Genomic DNA, 21,158 nt, shown 5'->3' with positions numbered 1-21,158 from the left:
GAACCCACCTCCTGTTTAAGCCTGAATGTTGTTATTTATAGGTTTTTGCCTTTTTTTCAGTTTGTGTCATGTTTGGTTAATTGTAAAATAGAGGTCACTTTTTTTTTTTTTCTTAAAAAAAAAAGAAAAAAAATAGAGGTCACTTTGAGGGAAGTGTGTCCTTATTCATTCATTACATTCTTTTAACGCGCTCGAGTGATCAAGTTAGAAACTGATTTTGGAGTAGACTGCACTTAAAATGTGACTTGCGAGTATTTATGGTAATTTTAACTCCTATTGCTCATCGCAGTGAGTCAGAATGGGAGCACTTAGGCTGAATTATAGGCTCTAATGCTACCACCACAAATCATCATTAGGAAAACAGCACAGCCAGGAATGAGAGAGGAAAACTTCTACTGTGAATGCAGAGCGAGCCATTTACACACGGACACAACGCGGGTCTCCCCGGTGGACTCCCGCGTCCACTTCACACTTCCATTTCCTTCCAACTCCGGGGAGGCCGAGCATCACGCTGCCTCCCAGCATTTAATGCAGAATGGGCCCGCCCGGCTTTCATCAGACCACCAGGAGAGAAAAGGGGGGGGGGGGTCTAAATGTCACCCGCCGACCTCGCGACGCACACGTTGAGCTATTTTGGGAAGGCGAAATGAGGTCACAGATGGAAAGTGGCTGAACCGGAGCAACTCCTAGCGCAGCACCTGACACCGAGCGATTGCGTTTAGATCGTCATTTAATGTCACGCTTTTCATCGGGCGGGTTTTTGACCGCGAATCAACAAGACAAGCCTTAGGGAGGTGAAGACAACACTGTGACGTGCGCAGCTCCGAACTGTGGGTCAACGCCAGCCAAATAAGAAGAGAAAATATTTAACCTATGATGGGGGATCGTTCCAACATCAAATCACAATGGTCTTCTGTGTGTACAAATGTTTTTTTCATGGAAGATGAACGCTTTACTTTCTATAGTTTCTCCTGTAGGCTAATAATGGGAATACAGTCGTGCCTCAAGATAGGGGTGACATAAGTCCCTCTGCATATGTTAACCTTCGATTATTTTACAGTCAACCCTTTCAGATTCTCAAATCATCATCAATAATATTATTAAGATAAGGGAACAACAGTGCACATTCACAATGGACACCATTCGGACATGTCAAGGAAGCTGAAAAATACTCAACGTAACCCGCTAAACCTAACTTTAAAATAAAGTTGACCAAATACAGTAATACATTGACGGCAATGCAAATAGCTTTAGTAGACTTTTACGTGGAAATTAGCCCACGTCGTGACGTGATGGCTAGCTTGACTTCCCTTTTAAACTTTTAGGCTTTCTTTATCGTAGTTTTGATTGAAATTGTAGTTGCGACCAACATCAACACAACGCTATCCCGAACTCATAATAAATCGCTAATCTAGAATGCTATGAAATTAATTACACCGTCATTGTATGATACGGTATAAATCTCCGACGTAAGTGGCTAGAGACTAACTGTTAGCATTACCAACAAGTGTCTAGCTGCGAGCTGGTAAGTAAGTTTAACAACTGGTACCTGGCTTACTTTAATCCTTTTTCAATATTCTGGACCAAGGCTACTTTGTAATTCATTCTCAATGTTTAAAGGAAGGAAATGTGCCATAAATTGCGCTTTGAGGTCTTTTCATAATTATTTAATAAATAAATAGAACTTCCTCACTTATTTTATAAAACATTTTTGCTGATTAATAAAAAAAACAACAACAACAACATTCAAGTCAAAATGTCAAACATAGCCGTTTAGAGTTTAGGAACACAACTTTTAAGCCATTAATACTTTACGTACGTTATTTTACACATGGACCATGTATAAAATAAGAATGTTTCTGCCTCATATTGCACTTAAAGTTGTGTTCCTAAATCCTAAAGAGCTTTATTAGAAATTTTGAAAAAAAAACATTTAATGGGAAAAAGTGTTTTACAAAATAAATGAAGACTAAGTATTATTTATCTCTTCTTTTTTTTTCTAATCTGAAAAACTATCCGATCCGTGGCTCAAATCCGTGATCCGATCTGAACCGTGATCCGTTGCACCAATATTTAGGGTTTGAACTTTTAGAATAGGTGATTATTAACATATTTGGCCATTCATTTTTGCTGTTTGTGGTGGGTCTTGATCCCTAACCTGTGCATATAACCAGAGTTCACTGTACTGTACATTTAGTTTTGATAACCGTTTAGTCAACTTTATTTTTTTGGTCAAAGTGGTGGACCCAAGTTTGTGCGCCCAAACTTCAGCGTAACTAATCTCAGTGTGTCTGTCTTCTGTTTGTCTCGCCATTTATCTGTATGCAGCCCAACCAAGCATCTGCCAAGATCTTAGCGGGCTGTTGCTAGGCAATGCCATTTCAAATCAGTCCTTCTCTGGATGTCAGAGACGTCTTGTGGTTGTCTCCAGTTTTGTTTGTTTTTTTACAATGAAAACTGATGTCTGCCTCGTGAGTCAACTGCACCGTTTTGTTTTGTCCACTGGGCCTCGCAGATCGTGTGTCAAAATGGATAATCAATGTATTACTGCTGCAATGCGTCATACACAGATGTTCCTAATATTTGTTTAATCTTGTCTTTTTTTTTTCTCAAGTAGCGTGATCATGACAGTAACAGGAACCTCCCGTGAGGTGTTTTGACTCCAGTAGAACCTTTAATCCCACCGATGCAGCGACAGCGTGTCGACACTCTGCTGCGCTCAACTAATCGCGGGCATATAAAAGGATCACCGTTTGGGATTATGACGGATAATCCCGTTTTTCCCGAGTCGGCCCCATGCTTTTTAGGACTCAAACAAACAATGCACACTTAGTCGCTTAGTCGTAGATGTTACTCACAGAAACATCTGCGGGAAGGCGGCCTGCAGGTATGTTATCGCTAAGACAAAGTTTCTTTATATGTGGAACCTATCACAAACTATTTGCTGAAAAACTCTATTCAGTTTTCCTGCTCTTTCTGAAATGCCCTAAAATGCAGCCAAAGCCCTGTCTAAATAAGAATCGTGTCAATGATACTCCTCAATGTCAAGGAAAACTATATTTAGCCTCTTTTTTTTCTTAGTATAAGTCACCGCAAGTCTGTTCATGCGCATTACCAGTGCAGTTTTTTTCTAAATCAAATAGTCTGTACAGTAAACCTTTTATTTATTTATTTATTTATTTTAAATTTTGAGATGAAACAGGTCATAGTTTGTGGTAAATTTATGCCTTAGGCTTTAATGTAGGCAATTTGAAACATTTTAAAAAGGGGGTGTCAGTTTTAAATTATTATTTATTTATTTATTTTTGCTTCTCGTGTCAGAGTTTTGCCCCTGACTATTAGGGATGTAACGATATCCAAACTTCACGATATGACGATTACCATGATATTGTGGGGAGGTTGGTCATTTAAAACTGCTTATAATACTGTATAAAAACTCACAATATTGACTTTCTTTAAAATTATCTCTCATTGCTTTAATAGAAATGTTATCAGCGTGGGAATTGTGAATGTTCCGTACCTAAAACATAGTGTTGACATTTTTTGCTCGTGTCCAGCAATGTGTCAGCAAAAAGTGAAAGGGGTTCAGATCAAGGAGCAGATGGTCGGGTTAATGTAGCCTGCGAACCCGAGCGTGGGTTTGCAGATCACAGCTAAGCATGCGCTCGACGTGGCCCTGGTAGCGCTTTCTCGGTATGATCATCTGTCTGAGCTCCCGCCGGCCGACCGCCCCTCCAGAGACCAATTAGATGGGTGGAAGGAAACGCTAGAAATAGGAGACTCCCTGCAGACACGCAGTTGATGCCGTAATTGATGCCCCGAAGGTACACACACACACCTTGACATACAATGGCCAGAAACTCAAGATGGCATTTTATTTGAAAATTGCTCATTTTCTCATATTTAAGGTCAGCTATGATTATTACTTTAACACCATGGATGGATTTCAGAGAAGAGGCTAGGTGGCTAAATGAATAGCATGTTAACCTATAGTGTTAAAGAATCAGTTGCTCCCTGTAGGAAGTGATTGAAATAGAAATATTTCCCCCCTGCATCATTTGAAAATATTATCATCCAGCACACGTGTTCGTCATGACGGGACACACAAAAATCAGGAACGAACTCGGCTTTGAAAGGAGAGTCAGCCATCTTGGCTTAAGAGCAGTGTGGCAGTAGTCCCTGGCAAAGTGTGTATACTCTAAATGTTCATCTTTTTTTTTTTTAAGTAGTCCAGAAAAACGACCTCTTTTAAAAACAGTGACATAAGAATCAATTGTACTTGCTCACAATAATAAAATGATCATTACTTGGTTAAGAACAGTTTATAGTTATTAATGGTAACACAAGTGGCCTGAATGAATGTAAAATGTATTTACCATGAGACAAATGCAGTATAAAAATTGTAATAAAATAATATTTAGTGAACAATTAACAAAAATAGTGGTAAAACAATCATTATTAGACCTCAATATGTCATCACTGCTATGTAAAAAAAAACAAAAACATTTATGTCCAATTTTCTCATTTTTACATTTTTATGTTTTGGGGATGACACTGAATGCAGACATCCCCAAAATGTAAAAATGAAAACAATTGACAAGTGTTTGTCACATAGCAGCAACGATATTTTAAAGTACAATTTAATGATTTAATTTGAAAATATTGGTCCCCTATTCTTGTGTTTTCACTTAATTTATAATCAACTCCCAGCCTAGCTACTATAAAACTAAACTAGATCATGTAGGTTAGTGTGTAACCGGCAGGGATTGAACCCACCCCGCCAGCAAGTCTCTACTGTATTAGCGCAAAGTGCTTCCGTTGAGCTAAAATTCCGGGCCACCGTCACAGCTCAAGACACTATTTGAAGGCTTTCCCCAGTGTAACCCCGTCCTCACGCCTAAAGTTAGCCATTCTAACCAGCAAAGGCAAAAAGGGTACCAGCCAATTAGAGGAAGAGGCGGGTGGGTGATGCCTTCACCAACCTTGAGTAAAAAAGCGTCATATTACTTACTATAGGGCAAAACAATTGTGTTGCATATAAAAGGTGACTTGGCTGAACAGTAGGATACAAATGATGATGGTATTTGTGTGTATTTGTGTGTGTATGTTCTCCACCTCATGACTTTGAGTTCACCTCCACCTCTGCAGTGCTGAGAGGGGCTCCTTTGAAGCCCAACAATCCCAGACAGGACACACAAACACACATGCTGAAAGGGATTCCAACAGCTTCTAAAGTTCAATTGCACACACACACACACACTCCAAACTGTCACCGTAATGAGAAAGCGCAGTACACAGCAAATGCTTATGGATTAAACAGCAGCAGACACGATCTAAACCTCCAGCTCTCAACATATACACTTTGTATATAATCCAGCTCAAGACCCCTCCACCCCCCAAGTTGCTTCCACGACCCAGCTCAAGGCGAATCTGATTCGCTGAGCTCTTCCGTCGACAAACTTGACATTTGACATGACCCAAACTCGCGGTTTGTTGTTTTTTAATCAGCGAGCCCGAAAGCATCACTAAGCATTGGACGCTTGAAGAAGGAATTAATTCCTCCACGTCCTTGGGAAATCTACAGTATTGTCAGTGTGAATTTAAGGGATAGCCACCTGATCTTATAACAAATGCAAATCACCTGCTCGAAAGATTATTCTCTATATCCAAGGTGTGCTCCAATTAGTTTATTCAAACAAAATAAGAATAAGGACGATTGGCTCATGACTCTGAATGGCTGATTTTATACTTAAACTGCTCACACCATTACGCTAATTATCCATGGTAGAGTTGCGCAATATAAGGATTAATATCGTAAATACGATATAAAACGTCCATCATACGATATAACGTATATTGTTCATATCACTGATTTTTGCGTGTGGATGTTTTCCATTTATCAGTGTCAAAAGACCTGAGGAGATGTTTGCACCACATTTAGCAGAAAGATCATTTTCATCTGTGGTCCATCTAACGTTAGATTTCCCTCGTGCGTACTAAGGGAATGTTGTAGTTTACTTTCCGCTAAATAATATACTTACACCGATCGGGATTTCTGCTTTCATTTACTTCATTTACAGCTCAGCACACAGTCAACAAGCATCCACCGATGTATTTGTAAACAGTATCCATCCACGCCGCTATATTCTTCTTCATATCTTACCTACATTTTTCTTTTACATGGTGCCCGTAATTTTCTGACGAAGCAGTTTTTTTAGCACTTTTACTGGATAAATGGTAGGAATACTTAAATAAACGGACAAAATATCCATGAAACTTGCCTTTGATTTCATGTAATTTATTTCAAGGGAACAACACTATCGCGATCGATATCATTTCTGGGATATAAACTTACCTGTATCAGGATCTAAAATAAAAAAGTAGTGTTGCCTGTAACATCTGCACACAACATTGCATTAAAAGTGTAAAACACGTATGGTATGTCGCTTACCCGCTTTACAACTGCATCTGGTTTCCTTTTTTTTCTTTTTTTTTTTCTTTGTGTGCAGAGCTCAGCGGTGTTTATGTCAACCCCTTAAACTGCATCAGTCAACATTTTACCCTGGCAAACATTCCAACACTTAGCATGGCGTGCGATGTTGTCTCAGAAGACGTCTGCAACGCCAGAAACAAACTGCCAGCCAAACAGTCGTCTCAAAACCTTTCACCGTTATGTTCTATTTTTAAAGTGTTGTTGTGCTTTTTTTTGCGTTTGCTCCCACCGAGATGTGAGAGCAGAGAGAGAACTCGTCTCAAAAGACACCAGGATGGAGATTGGAAGGGGGGGGGGGGGGGTTCAAAGTCCCGCGAGAATTAAAGCGAAGCAGCGACAGAAATAAGTGGAGAGTAAGACAGAGTGGAATTAAGAGTTGTGCGTTTATTTATCAGCGTAGAACTCTGCCAGGGTAGGACTGTTGACAAAAGTGACACGAAAATACCATATTTATGCTCCAAAATGACATTCAAAAGTCTTAAATGTATGCAACTCATTCTAAACCATTCCCATATTAAATTTGAATTTGAAACGTGACAATCACGTTAATCATCAATCACTAAGAAACATGATATTTGGGTAGGTATGTCTATCACAGGTAGATGTACCCAAAAAAAAAAAAAAGACTCAGGGATGTGATTTTTCCGCTAATTCGCGGAATTCCGCTTTTTTTTATCTCCCCCCCAAAAAAAAATTTTGATATTGTTTTTTTTTTGTAGTAGTTCATTGTGTATGCACATGACTCCGACAGATAACATCTTCTGCTATAACAAAGACATTTGTGGTATACTCTAATATGAGTTACTTTTCATTTGGTCATGATACAATTATTTGTTCATGAAATTTGAACTCTTCAACATTATTTATGTGTTAACTTAGTAATCACATTAGTTAGATATGATGATATTCTCAGTGATAGTTTTTAAAAGCAAAGGCAGTCCAATGTTTTTGAATGTGACTGATTTTGAGTTGACTAAAACTGCCATTTTATATGGGATAGTTCAATATACATTGAAAATTTATGCTGTTGTTTTGTCTATTTCTTTGTCATGTGAGTGCATTGAAAGTACTTAAAAACACGGAAAACTCATGAGCTCCGGGGGGCGCCTTGTCCCCCCACCAGGGCACTGCCCTGGACCTAGCTGGGTGCCAGCGGCCCCCAGACCCCCGGCTAAATTTTCAGATAATTTCACTTTGGTCAAATCACATCCCTGAAGACTGCAAAAACCTTAAAATGAACAAAAAGTGTGCCATTTTGGTTAAAAGCTGCCATTCATTGTCATTTTGACCATTTCCGGTTACCCTTCAAAGATGATCTCAGACTAGCGATTTTGTCTTCTAAGCTGCTGATGAAACTTTTGTGTTTCTGTACTGGTTCCAGTGCTCAGCAGGCCTTCCTGTTGGAGAACGTTCCTTGCACCGCTCTGCCCTGCCAGAGCGTTGGCCGGATGTTCCGCATCCACTGGGACCAATCAGACCTCAGCGCCATCCCCAACGCCATCATGGCCACCTTCTTCGACATCTACGAGGATGTGAGTAGATTCTTACTCTTCAGCTTCTTTGCCTGTTTTCTTTTTTTGTATGAGGAGGTCTGTTGTTAGAGAATCTGATGGCAGATGGGGCATAAGAACAAGAAGGAATCCAACATCGCACACAGAATATGAGCTTCCTTTCTAAAGCAGAAAAGTGGATTAGGTCTTAAGCCTTTCCAACACTCATGTCAACAAAAATGACTTTCTTGTCTGCTTAAAAGTAGTACTTGAGCTCTGTGCGTGCGTGAGTGTGTATGTTTGTGTGTATATCTCTCAGTGTGAGCGATTTCCTCCGTGTGTGGGTCTTTGTGTTTGTCTCAGTGTGTGTGTCTGTGTCTGGGGCATTACAATTGCAGTTAAAGGCACATTCAACTCCATGAGGCGACTTTCAGCCAGCTGTTGTTTGTGCAAGACGAGACATCCATTTTTTGTCATTGTGCTCCCGGGCTACCCACACACACACACACAGTTTTATCACTCCAGCTCTCATGTGCTTTTTACAGAATTCATTATTACTGAGGATATGTAAATGTTAATATCTGCACCCGCTGGACGCTTCATTTGATAAACAGTCGATTTCTGCAAGAACTGTGCAAGATGCTGCTGTCCCACGTAAAATAAACATTGAGCTGCCCAGTAATTATAAACATTTATTTGTTAACCGGTTAACAAGCACAAGTATACTGTTGTTTACGGCTAATGATCAAACGCATGCAATGGCTTACAATTAGTCGGAAGAAGGGGCATTTAAAAATAAGATGATGTAATAAGCTGCATGCTGCATCCCCATGTGTAAAATTCTGCATGCAAATCCACATAACAGCATAAATGACATTTTTATTTGTAATTCATTTGCAAAAAAAAAAACATTTTTAAATACAAAGATTAAATTGTTTTTGTTTATTAAAGTTTTGCAAATACGGTACTGTACGCAAAAAAACAAAACAATTTATGTATAATATAAATATAGAATTTTGAGGGAGAAAATAAATTTAATCATTTTTGGAGTAAGGCTACAACATAATGTGAAAAACTTTTTCCTGCTGCACTGAAAATATTGGCAAGTTTGTTTCTTTCCAAATCATGTTCAAGCGATTCAATTTACCACAGGTGACGACCCACGCTGTAGAAACATCTGAAGGATGTTCAGTGGAAAAAGTGGAAATGCAGCAAATTATATATTATATTTTAAACTACTGTATAGGTCATAACATCGTGTGTATTGCTGAATTACATCTACTTTGTAGAATTTTATGGAGGACGAAAACTTCCAAAATTATTGTTTTTTTTATTATATTTGCATTTATTTTGACATTTATTTTTACTTGTATCTACTTATTGATGGATGGATGGATGGATATTTAGTTTTTTTATTCCCATTTCTAATTATTTTTTAATTGTATTTTTCGTTTCACTTTATGTCATTTATGTATTTATTTATTTGTTTTCAATTTTGGCAGTTTTGGTCCTCCATAGAATGTATCCTCTCTCTCTCTTTCGCTCAAAAGGAATAAATTAAAGTTGATGATGCCGTAAACGTAAGATGTTCAATTGAGTGTTTGGTGTGCAGGGCATATTGGACATGCTGGTGGTGAAGCAGGTGGAGGGCAAGCGAGACTTGGTCATCCACGCCTTGAAGAACAACTTTGAATCTGATGCCTACTTTGTGAAAGTCATGGGTGAGTCACCTCCTTGGCACTGTCACCTCTCCACTCCCTTCGCACTCTTCGCCTTTCCCCCCCAGGAAAATATCCTCTCTGTCGTCTCGAGGAGAGAGTGAGAGATTCACAGTCTAATTTGAATATTTTATCATCTTGCATATTTTTTTTTGTCTTTGTTCCTCTGCCGGACTCATTAGAGTAAGTCAACGCAAGCAACTATTTTCTCTCTCTCTCTCCCCCCCCCCCATACACACACACACACAAAGTGGCGAACAGATGGCGGTGACTATTATCTGCCGTCTGTAATTTAGATTCTCACCCCCAAGCTCCTTAACGCTGCCGTCTTCATGTGAGCTGACGAAGACACTAGGCATGGGGCTTCTAACTCGGAAGAAATGCATTGGGGGGCCATTACATTGCATTTAATTTGCATCCCATTCACATTTAGTGTGTTTGTAGTCATGTTGAGATGTCAACATTGGCCAATGATATATAATGATGTTTTCCTAATTTGATGCAAAAGTTGTTTTGAAACAGATTCACACCAATGCAAAATAGCAATCTTGTGTTTGTAGTTTTTTTTATTATTATTATGAACTACTTGCAGTTGTTGTTGTTTTAAAGCGGTTTCAGAACTTGTTAACAATTGCAATTTGTAAACCGTCTTCCCCAAACTTTCAGCAACTGAACCAAGATGCGCAAAGTAGTCCAAGTCAAAAGTTGGATGAGTACAGCTTCAGTGTTCTCATTGCGGTGTACAATATATATTTTGACAGGCGTAACGACTCAATTTGCATTGTATTTAATAAGTGTGTGACAATATCTTTCATACTTGCTTTGAACCAGAAGACACCAATAAAAAAAACCCTCTTACTAGCTTTTCTGCACCACATTTTTAAGTCTATTTATTCCACAAACAGCATCAAGACAGCTTCTTTTCAAGTCAAATTGTCGGTACCTGGAAACATGTGAGGAGAGCAAAAAATAGTCCCAAAGAAGGAGGAAGGGTAGCGGTTACGGGGGGGGAGGCATGCTTGGTGTAATCTGTCACTCCGTGCAGCTCATTAGTAGGGAGGAAAAGAGCATCGTTCATCCTTTTTTTCTGCAGCACAGTTGGCGAACAGTTGTTCCCTTGTCTTTTGGGAGGGGCAGGAGATGTGTCTGTGTGTTTGTAAGTTGCTCATCTTCTGCCTGCAAGAACACACACACACATATCATTAGTGTACACTTGTAAATAAAACACTTTAGTACACACCATATTTAACAGAATCTGCAGACGGGAAGCAGTTTAACACCTACCAGATAAAGATAGGAAGACATTCTTTCATCGACTACCATGCATTGAAATGCGCCCATATGATCAAACGCATACAGTGTACTGTACACAGTAATATATAATTAATTGTATTATTTTTACCTTTATAGGCAGCTATAGTTTATTTGATTTACTTCGTAAATGTGAGGTTCAAAATTTTGTATACAAAAAATCTGATGAATGTCACAGAGGGTAAAAGAAACATAGCTAAGTGCCAAGACAGACAGATCTATCAAAATTAATGTTGAAGTAAAATTGACTAGCCATTGAAAAGAAAAATATTGAAAATATCCAGAATTATCTTGAAAATTTTTAGATGGTCGCTTCGAACCAAAATGGCAGACTTCTCCTGGGCTGTTGATAATTTTTTGTGCCTTGATTAGTGATACTTAATTAGCAAATGTCATCAAAGGGCTTCGAAATTCCAGGTAGCACTGCTATAAGGCAATTGTTGTGGCCACTAAAGAGAATGAAAAAGTCCCAACAGTATATTAGGACGAAATTTATTGGACCGAGTCTCAAGGAGCAGTTTGTCTTTAAAAGACCGCCTGTAAAATGGACAAAATGACTCGTTCAATGACTTTGATGCGATGGCGGCAACGATCCTTCATGTGGTGACTGATGAAGGCCATTCGCGTTAAGGCGACGCCGCTGTGAGAGACGCTAAAGGACACGCCGCTGTCCTCAGACAGCAACGGCAACGTGGATGGATGACGCCGTCGCCATTTTAATAATGGGTCTGGATATAGAGGAGGACTGCTGTAAGTGATAAGAGAACATCTCCTGTCAGGCCGCATTGAGCACGTGTGTATTTTTAGAACATGATTCCATCAAGCGGTCCGCTTTTGTTCATCTCATCACAATTGGAAAGTGCGGGTAACTGCAGATTTGCTTTATTCGGAGGTAGTAACAGAGGTGTAACTACCTACTTGCCCTGCCATACTTTATCAACCCGACGATACCTTACCTACCCTGTGCTACCTTGCCTTGCTTTAGCTTATTTTACCTTATCTTAGCTCATCTTGCCTTACCATGTCCTCCTGAGTCTAGCCTAGCTGACTCACCCTACATATCCTACCTTGCCTAATCTACTGTAACCTGTTTACCGTACCTTACCTTACATACCATAGATACCTGAATATGTTACCTACTCACCTACTCTACAAACATACTTACCTATCCAACAAACTATACCCTACCTACATTATCGTACTTAGCCTTCCTTATTTTAGCTTACTTTACCTACCTTACATATCCTCCTATCGATGGACTTTCCCTATTTTACCAAACCTACAAACCCAAACCCTACCTTACTCTACCCAAATGTACCTACCTAACCTACTTACCTACCTATCTAATCTACCCACCTACGTACAATTTCTACCTACCTAGCTACCTTCTGTGGCCTAGAATTCCAGACTCCAGCAGTTGAGTCTAGTCACTGTCGTTGCCAAGCACATTTCTGAGGCGTGGCAAACCTGAGCAAACAGACGGTGGAATTAACCAATCAGCGAAGAGAGGACGTTACGTAAGAAAAGGGACTTATGGAAGTACACATCTTCGTTTGAAATAAATGCTTCCAATGCCATCAGCTAACTAGGATTTTGATGACTCTTTGTGTTTTTGGTCATTTAAAACTGAGCTTGCGCCATTTGGAATATTATGAGAATGCACTTCTAAGAGTGATGTTGCTCATGAAGAATATGTCACAGCAAATAAACAAATTTGCTTGCACGGTTCATTTTGAACCGAGTCGTGGTCGACGGCGGCCTGTCCAGACCCATCTATTTCATACAGAAAGAAAGTTGGTTTGGCTTTCCAGGCTAACGTTTTCTGTCCCTCCCCCACATACTCACGTTTCATTTGTAATCATTGATTCCGCATCAGAGCCTGCACATTACTGTACAACGCGTCGCCTCGCATTTTCCTCCGCCACACATCCACGCTCACACACTAAAAGATAGATAGCTGTTTTCTTAAGATGCCATCCCTCAGCATTCCCCAGAGCACTACTGAACTCTCGGTCAAGGATCGACTTTGTGTCCAACCATGTCACATTTGCCAAGTGTATACACAGACACACATTTCTGTACTACTCTATGAAAGCAGACTGATTTTCTATGTATCTCTATAGATGCTGTATGTACTGTATACTGTTTGTATGTGTGCGATGTAAATGAGGTGAGGTACAATCACACGACACTTGCCAAGATCAATCCATCACACTTTGCTGTCCGAGCACCCCCGACTTAACGTGCTCGCCTCTGACAATACTGACTCAGATGTGACCCGACCAACAACGTAGAGGTCTTCAAAGAGGATCACCTCATCGGACCACATGATGTTTACGACAGATGAAAAACCTTTTAAAGAAGAGTGCACCTAAGTTATGTGTGGCTTAACATTTTACACACTTGTGTAGTCAAAACAGTCACTCTCAGAGTTATGTGTGGCATAAAAATCACATGCGTGAGTATGTGGACTCGTGCAATGCTATGCCAATGATTACAGTATTGGAAGAAGCTAATATGAATAAAAACGTTACTCACCCGTTGTAGAATAAACAGTTCGGAAAATAAATGAATATAGTCAAAACAGTCACTCCCAGAGCAATGTTTGCGAGCCTCAAGGTTGGAATATATAACTAATATTAGATAATCATAAAGGTTCAAATCAGTGCAAAGGTAGAATAAGGAATTGAGCTGTCACTCAGTAACAGAATTTTCTATAGCAGGTTTTGAATCACACTTCTTCACGGTACTCTCAATTAATGAAGCTGATGTAAGTAATTAATGTAGCAAATTGCTGTATTCTAATTCCATTTTAACTGTGAAGTCATGTGAGGAAGGCTTTGGCAAAACAATTACACAGTCGTGTTGTCAAAAACTCCCTCACAGCTACGTGTGGCATAACAATCACACTTCTGAACCTCCAGGTTGCAACATGGAACGAATATTAAGAAAAAAATAATAGAATAATGATGATAGGAGTCAGTCAATAAGATTGTACATAATGAAATTCTCCTTTTATAATACATCCTGCAGGCTGTACTTAAAGACTGTTTCGTTTGTTAGCACAAAGTCAAACGCTCTCTGTAATCATTAAGAATTAAATAGCTCTCCGTCATGGCTGCCCAGTCACCATATTTGTATGAGACAGACGTCTTTGTCAGAGGACCGCCAGCACCCCCCACCCCTCGAGCCCAACAACAAAAACTGTCAAACGGCTATGAAGTAAGCTACAAAGCAGAGTGGTGCTCCACTTTAAAAACACAAAATGGACGCAGCATGGACAGATGGAGCCGACGACTCATTACTGCCGAGAAGTCTTTAACTCCAAAATTAGAATGATAGATGCAGAATCTCTTCAAGAGTGTGTATACTCTGCGTGTGTGGGACGTAGAAAGAGAGTGACAGGCAGAACTGTAGCACTTGATTAGTTTCCTGCTCACTTATTAGCATGCAGATTAGCCGTATTGAAGAACATCTGCGAGCATCTCTGTCTCTCTCTCTGTCTCTGTCTCTCTGTCTCTCGTCAATCATCCTCCTCCTCCGTTGTCTTCACCTCTCTGGCCAACGTCTTACTCGTCCTCTTCTTCATCCTTTCAGTCTGTCAGTCAGGGTTGTCATTCTGTCTGAGCATGTTTACATGAAGCCTTTCAGTGCATGCGTCCGGGGGAGGATTGGAATCGGCGCTGAGCGTGGCGACAAGACTGACAGCTGATACAATAATGATACAGTAGATCAAAAAACACTGTTTACAAGGAGTTGTCATTCACATAGTGCCCGTTATTTTGCCAAGCTGCCAGACATTTTGATATTTTTTTCCATTGGAAGTAATAGAAGTAATGTGTTCCGGGTCACAACCATTCTAAAACCTTTATTAAAAAATAATTCAATGCAAATCCAACTTAGAATGCACATTTGCCATCTAAAGCAGTCAGTGGCAGTGAATAAACAAACTGTACAATCGTTTTGCTTTGTTTTCAAGAAACAGGTTGGTATTCAAAACAATGAAATACTTTTGAAAGAAATGTTACATGACTGAGCTAAATTTCATCCATCAATTAATCCGAACCGCTTATCCTCTTCTAGGTGATGTGAAATTGAGCAAGTCCATACTTTGTAACTAGAGTGGATTTAAGCTGATGTTACAAAACTATTTTAGGCTCCACGAAAGGACTGAACAATACTTTATTATACTGCACTGTAAACAGTTTTAGGTTATACGAGAACTGGGCTACATTGGACGATAGAAAACCAGACTATGTGATCTAGGCTGAACTAGTCCATAATGCACATGACTAGAATGGGGTGGACAATAGCAGACTGGACTAGACTATTCTAAGCTTTACAAGACTGAGTTATTCTACACTGGACATGAATAGAATGGACTGTCGCAGACTATCCTAGGCTATATGAGTCCATATTTACGTTTACATGACTATTAGAGTGTACAAGACTATTCTAGTCTATATGAAAGGAGTAGACTATCCTAAACCAGACTAGGTTGGACTATACTGTAGCTCATTACCCCGTAGGCATTAGCACACGTTGCAAAGCAGAGGTTTCCAGTGAAAGCTAAATGACTGCGGGGCCCGGGGGTCGTCCTTTGGCGCTGCCGTGGCCTGGGGGGCCCTGAGGTGTTGCGCTTGCTCGGTCCTGGCGGGGGTCGACGGCTCCCCTCTTTGGTGGAGATTTTCATGCATGCCAGATCCACCAGACCAGCATCTATCGAAACTCAGACACAATTTGTTTCTCCCTCAGGTCATTGATTCGGTGGAGGCGGGTGTCTGTGGATCTCACTCTGCTTCGTCTGTGCTTTCTACCTTTCCTAAGTTTCTCCTTCGGGCCCTTGAGGTCTCCCTGATTTGTTGGAATTTAGATGTCTCTGGGGTTGGTGAAGGACTCTGGTTAGTGGCCCGGTGGGTGGTGTCTGGTCGGTGCTGGGCTTCGCTTTTCTTTCTTTTCTTTGGTCCTTCTTCGGGTCTCCTGGCGGCCCCACGACTCTGGCTGGATTTTGAAGTGTTCGGTTTAGGTGAACGGTATGGGAATTCTTATTTTTTTTTACACGCACGCACGCACACACACACACACACACATACCAAAAAAAATAAAAATAATAATAATAATAATAATAACCGTGAACACCGCTTTCTTTTTCTCTCTGCGTTTTACACTCAAGTCGCCCCGATGGAGTGCAGCGTTACGTCTCACTTGCAGTTTGGCCGAACAGGACACGGCCACTTGAAGTTTGTTTAATGGAGTCAGACTAGGACACAGCCGCCCGCCTCTTTGTCTCACTCAAGATCAGGAAAATGAAAATCTTTCTGGAGGGCATCAAACGCTGATACTGGTCTAGAGCAGACTGAACTGGATTATACTGCATTGTGTTACTCTAAATCATACAAGGGGTGGACTACGTTGGAGTATACTGTACTACATTATTCGAAGGTATACAAAACTGAACTGGACTACATTTAACAATACTAGACTGGATTAGTCGTGTAGAGCCTATTATGAACATGACTATGCTTCAGATGTCTGTAGTGAAATACACTTGACTGAACGAGACTACAAGAGACTGAAGTAGTCCGTACTTGACATGACGAGGATGGACTACTAAACCAGATTGGAGTTAGACTATATTAGAGTGGACTAGACTATTCTAGGCTATACTAAACTAGCTCATAGAGTGTACTACATCAGCATAAACTATCATCTGCAAACAGAGCTCAGCTGCTCCATTGTACAGTAGAATGTGTGTGTGTGTGTGCCCGTGTACGTGTGCACGCATGCACCCGTGCGTTTGTTGGCGTGCAAGCTTGTAGCCATTAGTGCTGACACCACACGTCATGGCTCTCCGTCAAGGTCTGCTCCTCAAATTTAGTTTGTGTTTATGTGCGTGTGTGATGTCATGTGACCTGACAGCGTGGCCCAGCCGACGCGCAGGTGAGGTCCGAGTGCAAAAAAAAAGCCAAGCTCGGCGAGGTTAAAAAAGAGATGCACGAAGACTGAGGGATGCGCATTTTAGATGGCACGCTTTGACCAAGAGCTAATTTTAGTATGATTACATAAGCACACAGAGAGAACAGAAGCCCATTGGAACACCCTTGCTAACCAAAACAGCAGCATCTTGCTATGCACGTCAATAGTTTCTCAATTAAGTAACACTGCTGTTTTAATCATATATACATTATTGATACAACTAGATCAAATAATGTTACCGTCGATCTTATTACCTTGCAATACATAATCAATATGACCGTATCAAATATCAACATCTGTGTCCTTCTCACTGAGAATCCATTATGTTTTAGTGATTGTCTTTATACGTCTCAATCCTGCATCAATACTTTACACACAGGGTGGGAAAAGCCTTTGTTGAACCAAATTTGGGCTTTTGTTCCTGACACGGTGATTTTTAACACTCTTGAAAGTGTACAGTCACCAACCCAAACGGACTCCCTGATTCCCACCATAATGCTCATAGCATTCCCCCCCCCCCCCCCCCCCCTTGCCAGCTGAGTCCCGCCACGGATGGTGCACGAGCAAGACAGGATGTGCATTTGATCACACGAGACACCGACGAGGTGCTCGGGCACAAGAACACATTGAGTTTTTTCTAGGAGCACTCGCTTGTTTTGTGTCATCTTGGGACAGAAGCGTGTACGAGGCACAAGAAAACGGAGCACGCGTTTTTAGCTCCCTCGCTGTTCTGTGTCAGTCATGCCTGAACACATTTTAAGCTGTGACCTGTGGTCTCAAGTCTTCAAAATTTTGGTCTTTGACTTGACTCCTCAAAGATTTGAGTTTTTCATGAATCTAAAGTCTAAGGCTGTGCTCAAACCCTTGTCCCCTAACTTCTCATTCAGTACAGTAGTCCTGCAATATATTATATCCTAATATATCGTTCCCTCATTCTGCTACTTGCTCTTTGTCGCGCATCACGTGATGTGACCACCATTTGGCATCGCTTGCACCATTTTTTTTCCTCCTCGCAATGCATTGTGGTTCATATTAACCTGTTGAGTGACCACCGACGCTCACTACTTTTCCAAGTGCGTTGTGGGTCTTTTTGAGTGCACTGTATTTTTTTCTCTGTGGACATTCAGACACCTCTACAAAATGGCGTAACCCCTATATAATACACTATATAGGAAAGAGTGTGGACATTTGGACACAGTCTTGGTCTCGACTGCTCAAAGACTTGATCTTGGCTTTTCAAAGTCTTGGTCTTGACACTTGACTTGACTCCTTAAAGTGTTGGACTTTTCTTACGTTGTTCTTTGTCCTGACTTGGTCTTGAAGTATATCATTATCAAAGACCAAGACTTTTAGGAGTGCAGACCAGAATTGGGAGAGTCAAGACCAAGACTTTCAGGAGGCAAAACCAAGACTTTGAGGGGTCCAGACCAAGTCAATACCACGTCATTGAGGACCTGAATGGCACAAAATGTCCTGGGAGGTTTATGCCTTATGCCGCCTCTTAATTATAACAGACCTTAAAAAGAGGGCTAATGAATTAGTCACCCTGGGTTAACATTAACACTGCTTGCCACTTAACTGTACTTTACAAAGCAGAGTAGCACTTTGATCAGACCAGAGCAGAGTTGAACAAAGACAGAATAAAGCATTATGGACTGAGAGTGAACGACAATCAACAGCGTTTTGAAGCTTCTTCGCTTTAAAGAGATCAAAGCCGACTGCGGCGCACTCAAGGGCCACCCAAATGGACAAAATGACATTATAGTGATTTGGACCACAAAGAGGATGTGATCTTTACCGTTGTTTCACACATATTTTGTATCCAGAAAGTATTCACAGTACTTCACACGTGAAAGTCAACCAAAGTTTTATTATATTTGCAAGTATTGTCAAATATGATTTTCATGTTGTCATTATGCAGGGCTGTGCATAGAAATGTGACGGGAGGAAAAAATAATTGCACGCAGGGAATACAGTAATCTCCATCACGGGGAATTTCATGCCAGATCACCCCAATAATAAGTGAAATCCACGACAATATAGAAATACTCTCGGGCATGTTTTGATAGTAAACATTTTAGCTTAGATGGTGTTTGGGCCAGCAGCATTTCGGGTTAATCTTGTGCATGGACCTCCTCACAGTTGCCTGAGTAACTCTCGGGGCATTTCATCTGGTCGAGCAGTGATTCTGGAGCTGTAAAACAGTTCTTGTGAACATCAAAACGGGCAAAGTTGTTCATTTCATTATGTTCCTCATGGTCCATCTCCGTTTTCTCATAGCAGCCCAACAGGAGGCCGGGATACACATAATAGAAATGTAATTAGAGAGACTGATGGCTCGAGTCGTCTCTAGTTGAGTGTACATTTGGTCCTAAGTGTTTATGGTCAAGACGGGGCAAGCTGTCTGTCAGCATTACGTTGTTAAAGTCACCAGAGTTCCCATAAACATACATCTGGGTGTTTCTTTTAGAGCAAGCTGATGCTGTCACGGAGCTCTCCTAGTACATTATTAGTTTTAGTATTCAGCGCAATGTAAACAACTACAATGAGCACGGACGGCCACAAAGCTGCGAGACAAAAAGTCTGGCTTGCACTTGGTATTAATTAGCAGTTCAATTGCCTCAAAGCAGTGAGTGTTTACCAGCTTGCAAAATGTGTACCAACCTTTTCTTAAATGCATGCTTGCCTCATTATTATTTTCTTTCACAGCATTTCCTCTCGCTGCCGAACGTCCTTGCTCTGTGCCGCCGGTCCGATAGTTGCCCAGTTCTGTCTTCCGATCCAATCAGACACTTCTCATCACATGATTTCAGGCGTCTACATTTCGATTTTTGAATTTTGAATCGCAATGTCAAATGATCCTCGCCATGCCAGAATCAAAATTAGGGGAACGGTATGGGATTTTTTTTTTAATGGGTTTTAGGTGAACTAATGAATACACACACACTCGCACGCACGCACGCACATACACATAATCACCCACATACAAAAAATATATATATATTAAAAAAAAAAAAAAAAAGGAGAGCAATGATGATGACATGTCAAATCGGTAAAATTACCGAATGAACAATACTGAGCTCTCCAGAAAAAAAAAAAAAAATTATCAAAATTAGTACGCCCAAGTCATGTACATCATCCTTTGTGAACCTCAGAGCCCGGCCCAGGAATCAAAAGTTGTACGGTCCATTTTAGATTTTAATGAGTAAAATCCATAACTTTTTCAGACCTGATTAATCAAATGCGGAACTTCATTTAGCACAACTACAACGCGCCAATCAAAGCGACCTCGACACAGGACCTCATTAGCATGCTAATAAAGTCACCTCGCCTCTAATGACTGATTAGCAATTCAGATTAAAATGTGCCACAAGCACATACGCACACACAGTATGTCATGTAAGTAAATTATTTTCATTTGTGCTTGTCAGTTTCCCTGTTTGTGTTTATCACGCCCATCCATCACACGTACATGTAGGCTACATATATACGCTACACTTTGTGTTACATACCGTAAGTAGACTGTGTTCTTTTAAAAAGCTTTTTAAAGTATTTGTGTGCTGTCTGTCCTCTCCAGTGCTCAGCGGCCTCTGCTCCAACGCCTGCCCTGGAAACATCAAGGTAAGCGGCATTCAATACGTTGTTAGGCCGCAATAGGAATTCTAGTGTTGATTTATTTTTCAAAAATCATTTCCAGTTGAATACATTTTGTAGAAACTTTATTTGGACGTACGCCGCTTTCTGCCGAGCAATGAGAAACGCGTATAAAGAAAGCAAGGTAAGCCTTGGTTACGTTCCTAAAGGGATGATCAAAACTCTTGAATGCGTCTGGTGAATGACGAGAGCACAGCGTGGGGGAGGGTGACTCTCCCGATCGCAGGTTGTTTCTTTGGGAACGCTTCGAGGCTTAACTTGCTTTCTTGACAGGCGTTTCACTGCCGCCATTCTACGTGACTGCGCACGGAATGCGTTGCGCCGTAAATTACAATGGCGGCATATGTCCAAATAAAGTTCCTACAAAATGTATTCAACTGGAAATGATTTTTGAAAAATGAATCTCATCGTTATGTTAATAACAACCAAATCAATAATATAGAGCAAACTTGTCACTATGCGTAAATTAGTTCTTCCATATGCTAGGTAAGTGTGTAGCATCATACTGCAATTGAA

General features: G+C 40.6%; 1 protein-coding gene across 1 annotated transcript in view; it reads left to right on the top strand.

Annotated features, from left to right (window-relative positions):
- itfg1 (integrin alpha FG-GAP repeat containing 1) overlaps window positions 1-21,158 on the top strand; it is a 93,342-nt gene that overhangs the window by 48,892 nt on the left and 23,292 nt on the right. The window contains exons 11-13 of the mRNA XM_077564296.1: window positions 7,875-8,025; window positions 9,596-9,704; window positions 20,566-20,609. Of these exons, the coding sequence (XP_077420422.1) occupies window positions 7,875-8,025; window positions 9,596-9,704; window positions 20,566-20,609 (304 nt within the window). The remainder of the gene's footprint in view (window positions 1-7,874; window positions 8,026-9,595; window positions 9,705-20,565; window positions 20,610-21,158) is intronic.

This window comes from Vanacampus margaritifer, chromosome 4 (assembly GCF_051991255.1).
Source record: "Vanacampus margaritifer isolate UIUO_Vmar chromosome 4, RoL_Vmar_1.0, whole genome shotgun sequence".
Taxonomy (NCBI): Eukaryota; Metazoa; Chordata; class Actinopteri; order Syngnathiformes; family Syngnathidae; genus Vanacampus; species Vanacampus margaritifer.
The sequence above is the reverse complement of the archived record's forward strand: the minus strand, read 5'-3'. Positions and strand labels throughout refer to the sequence as shown.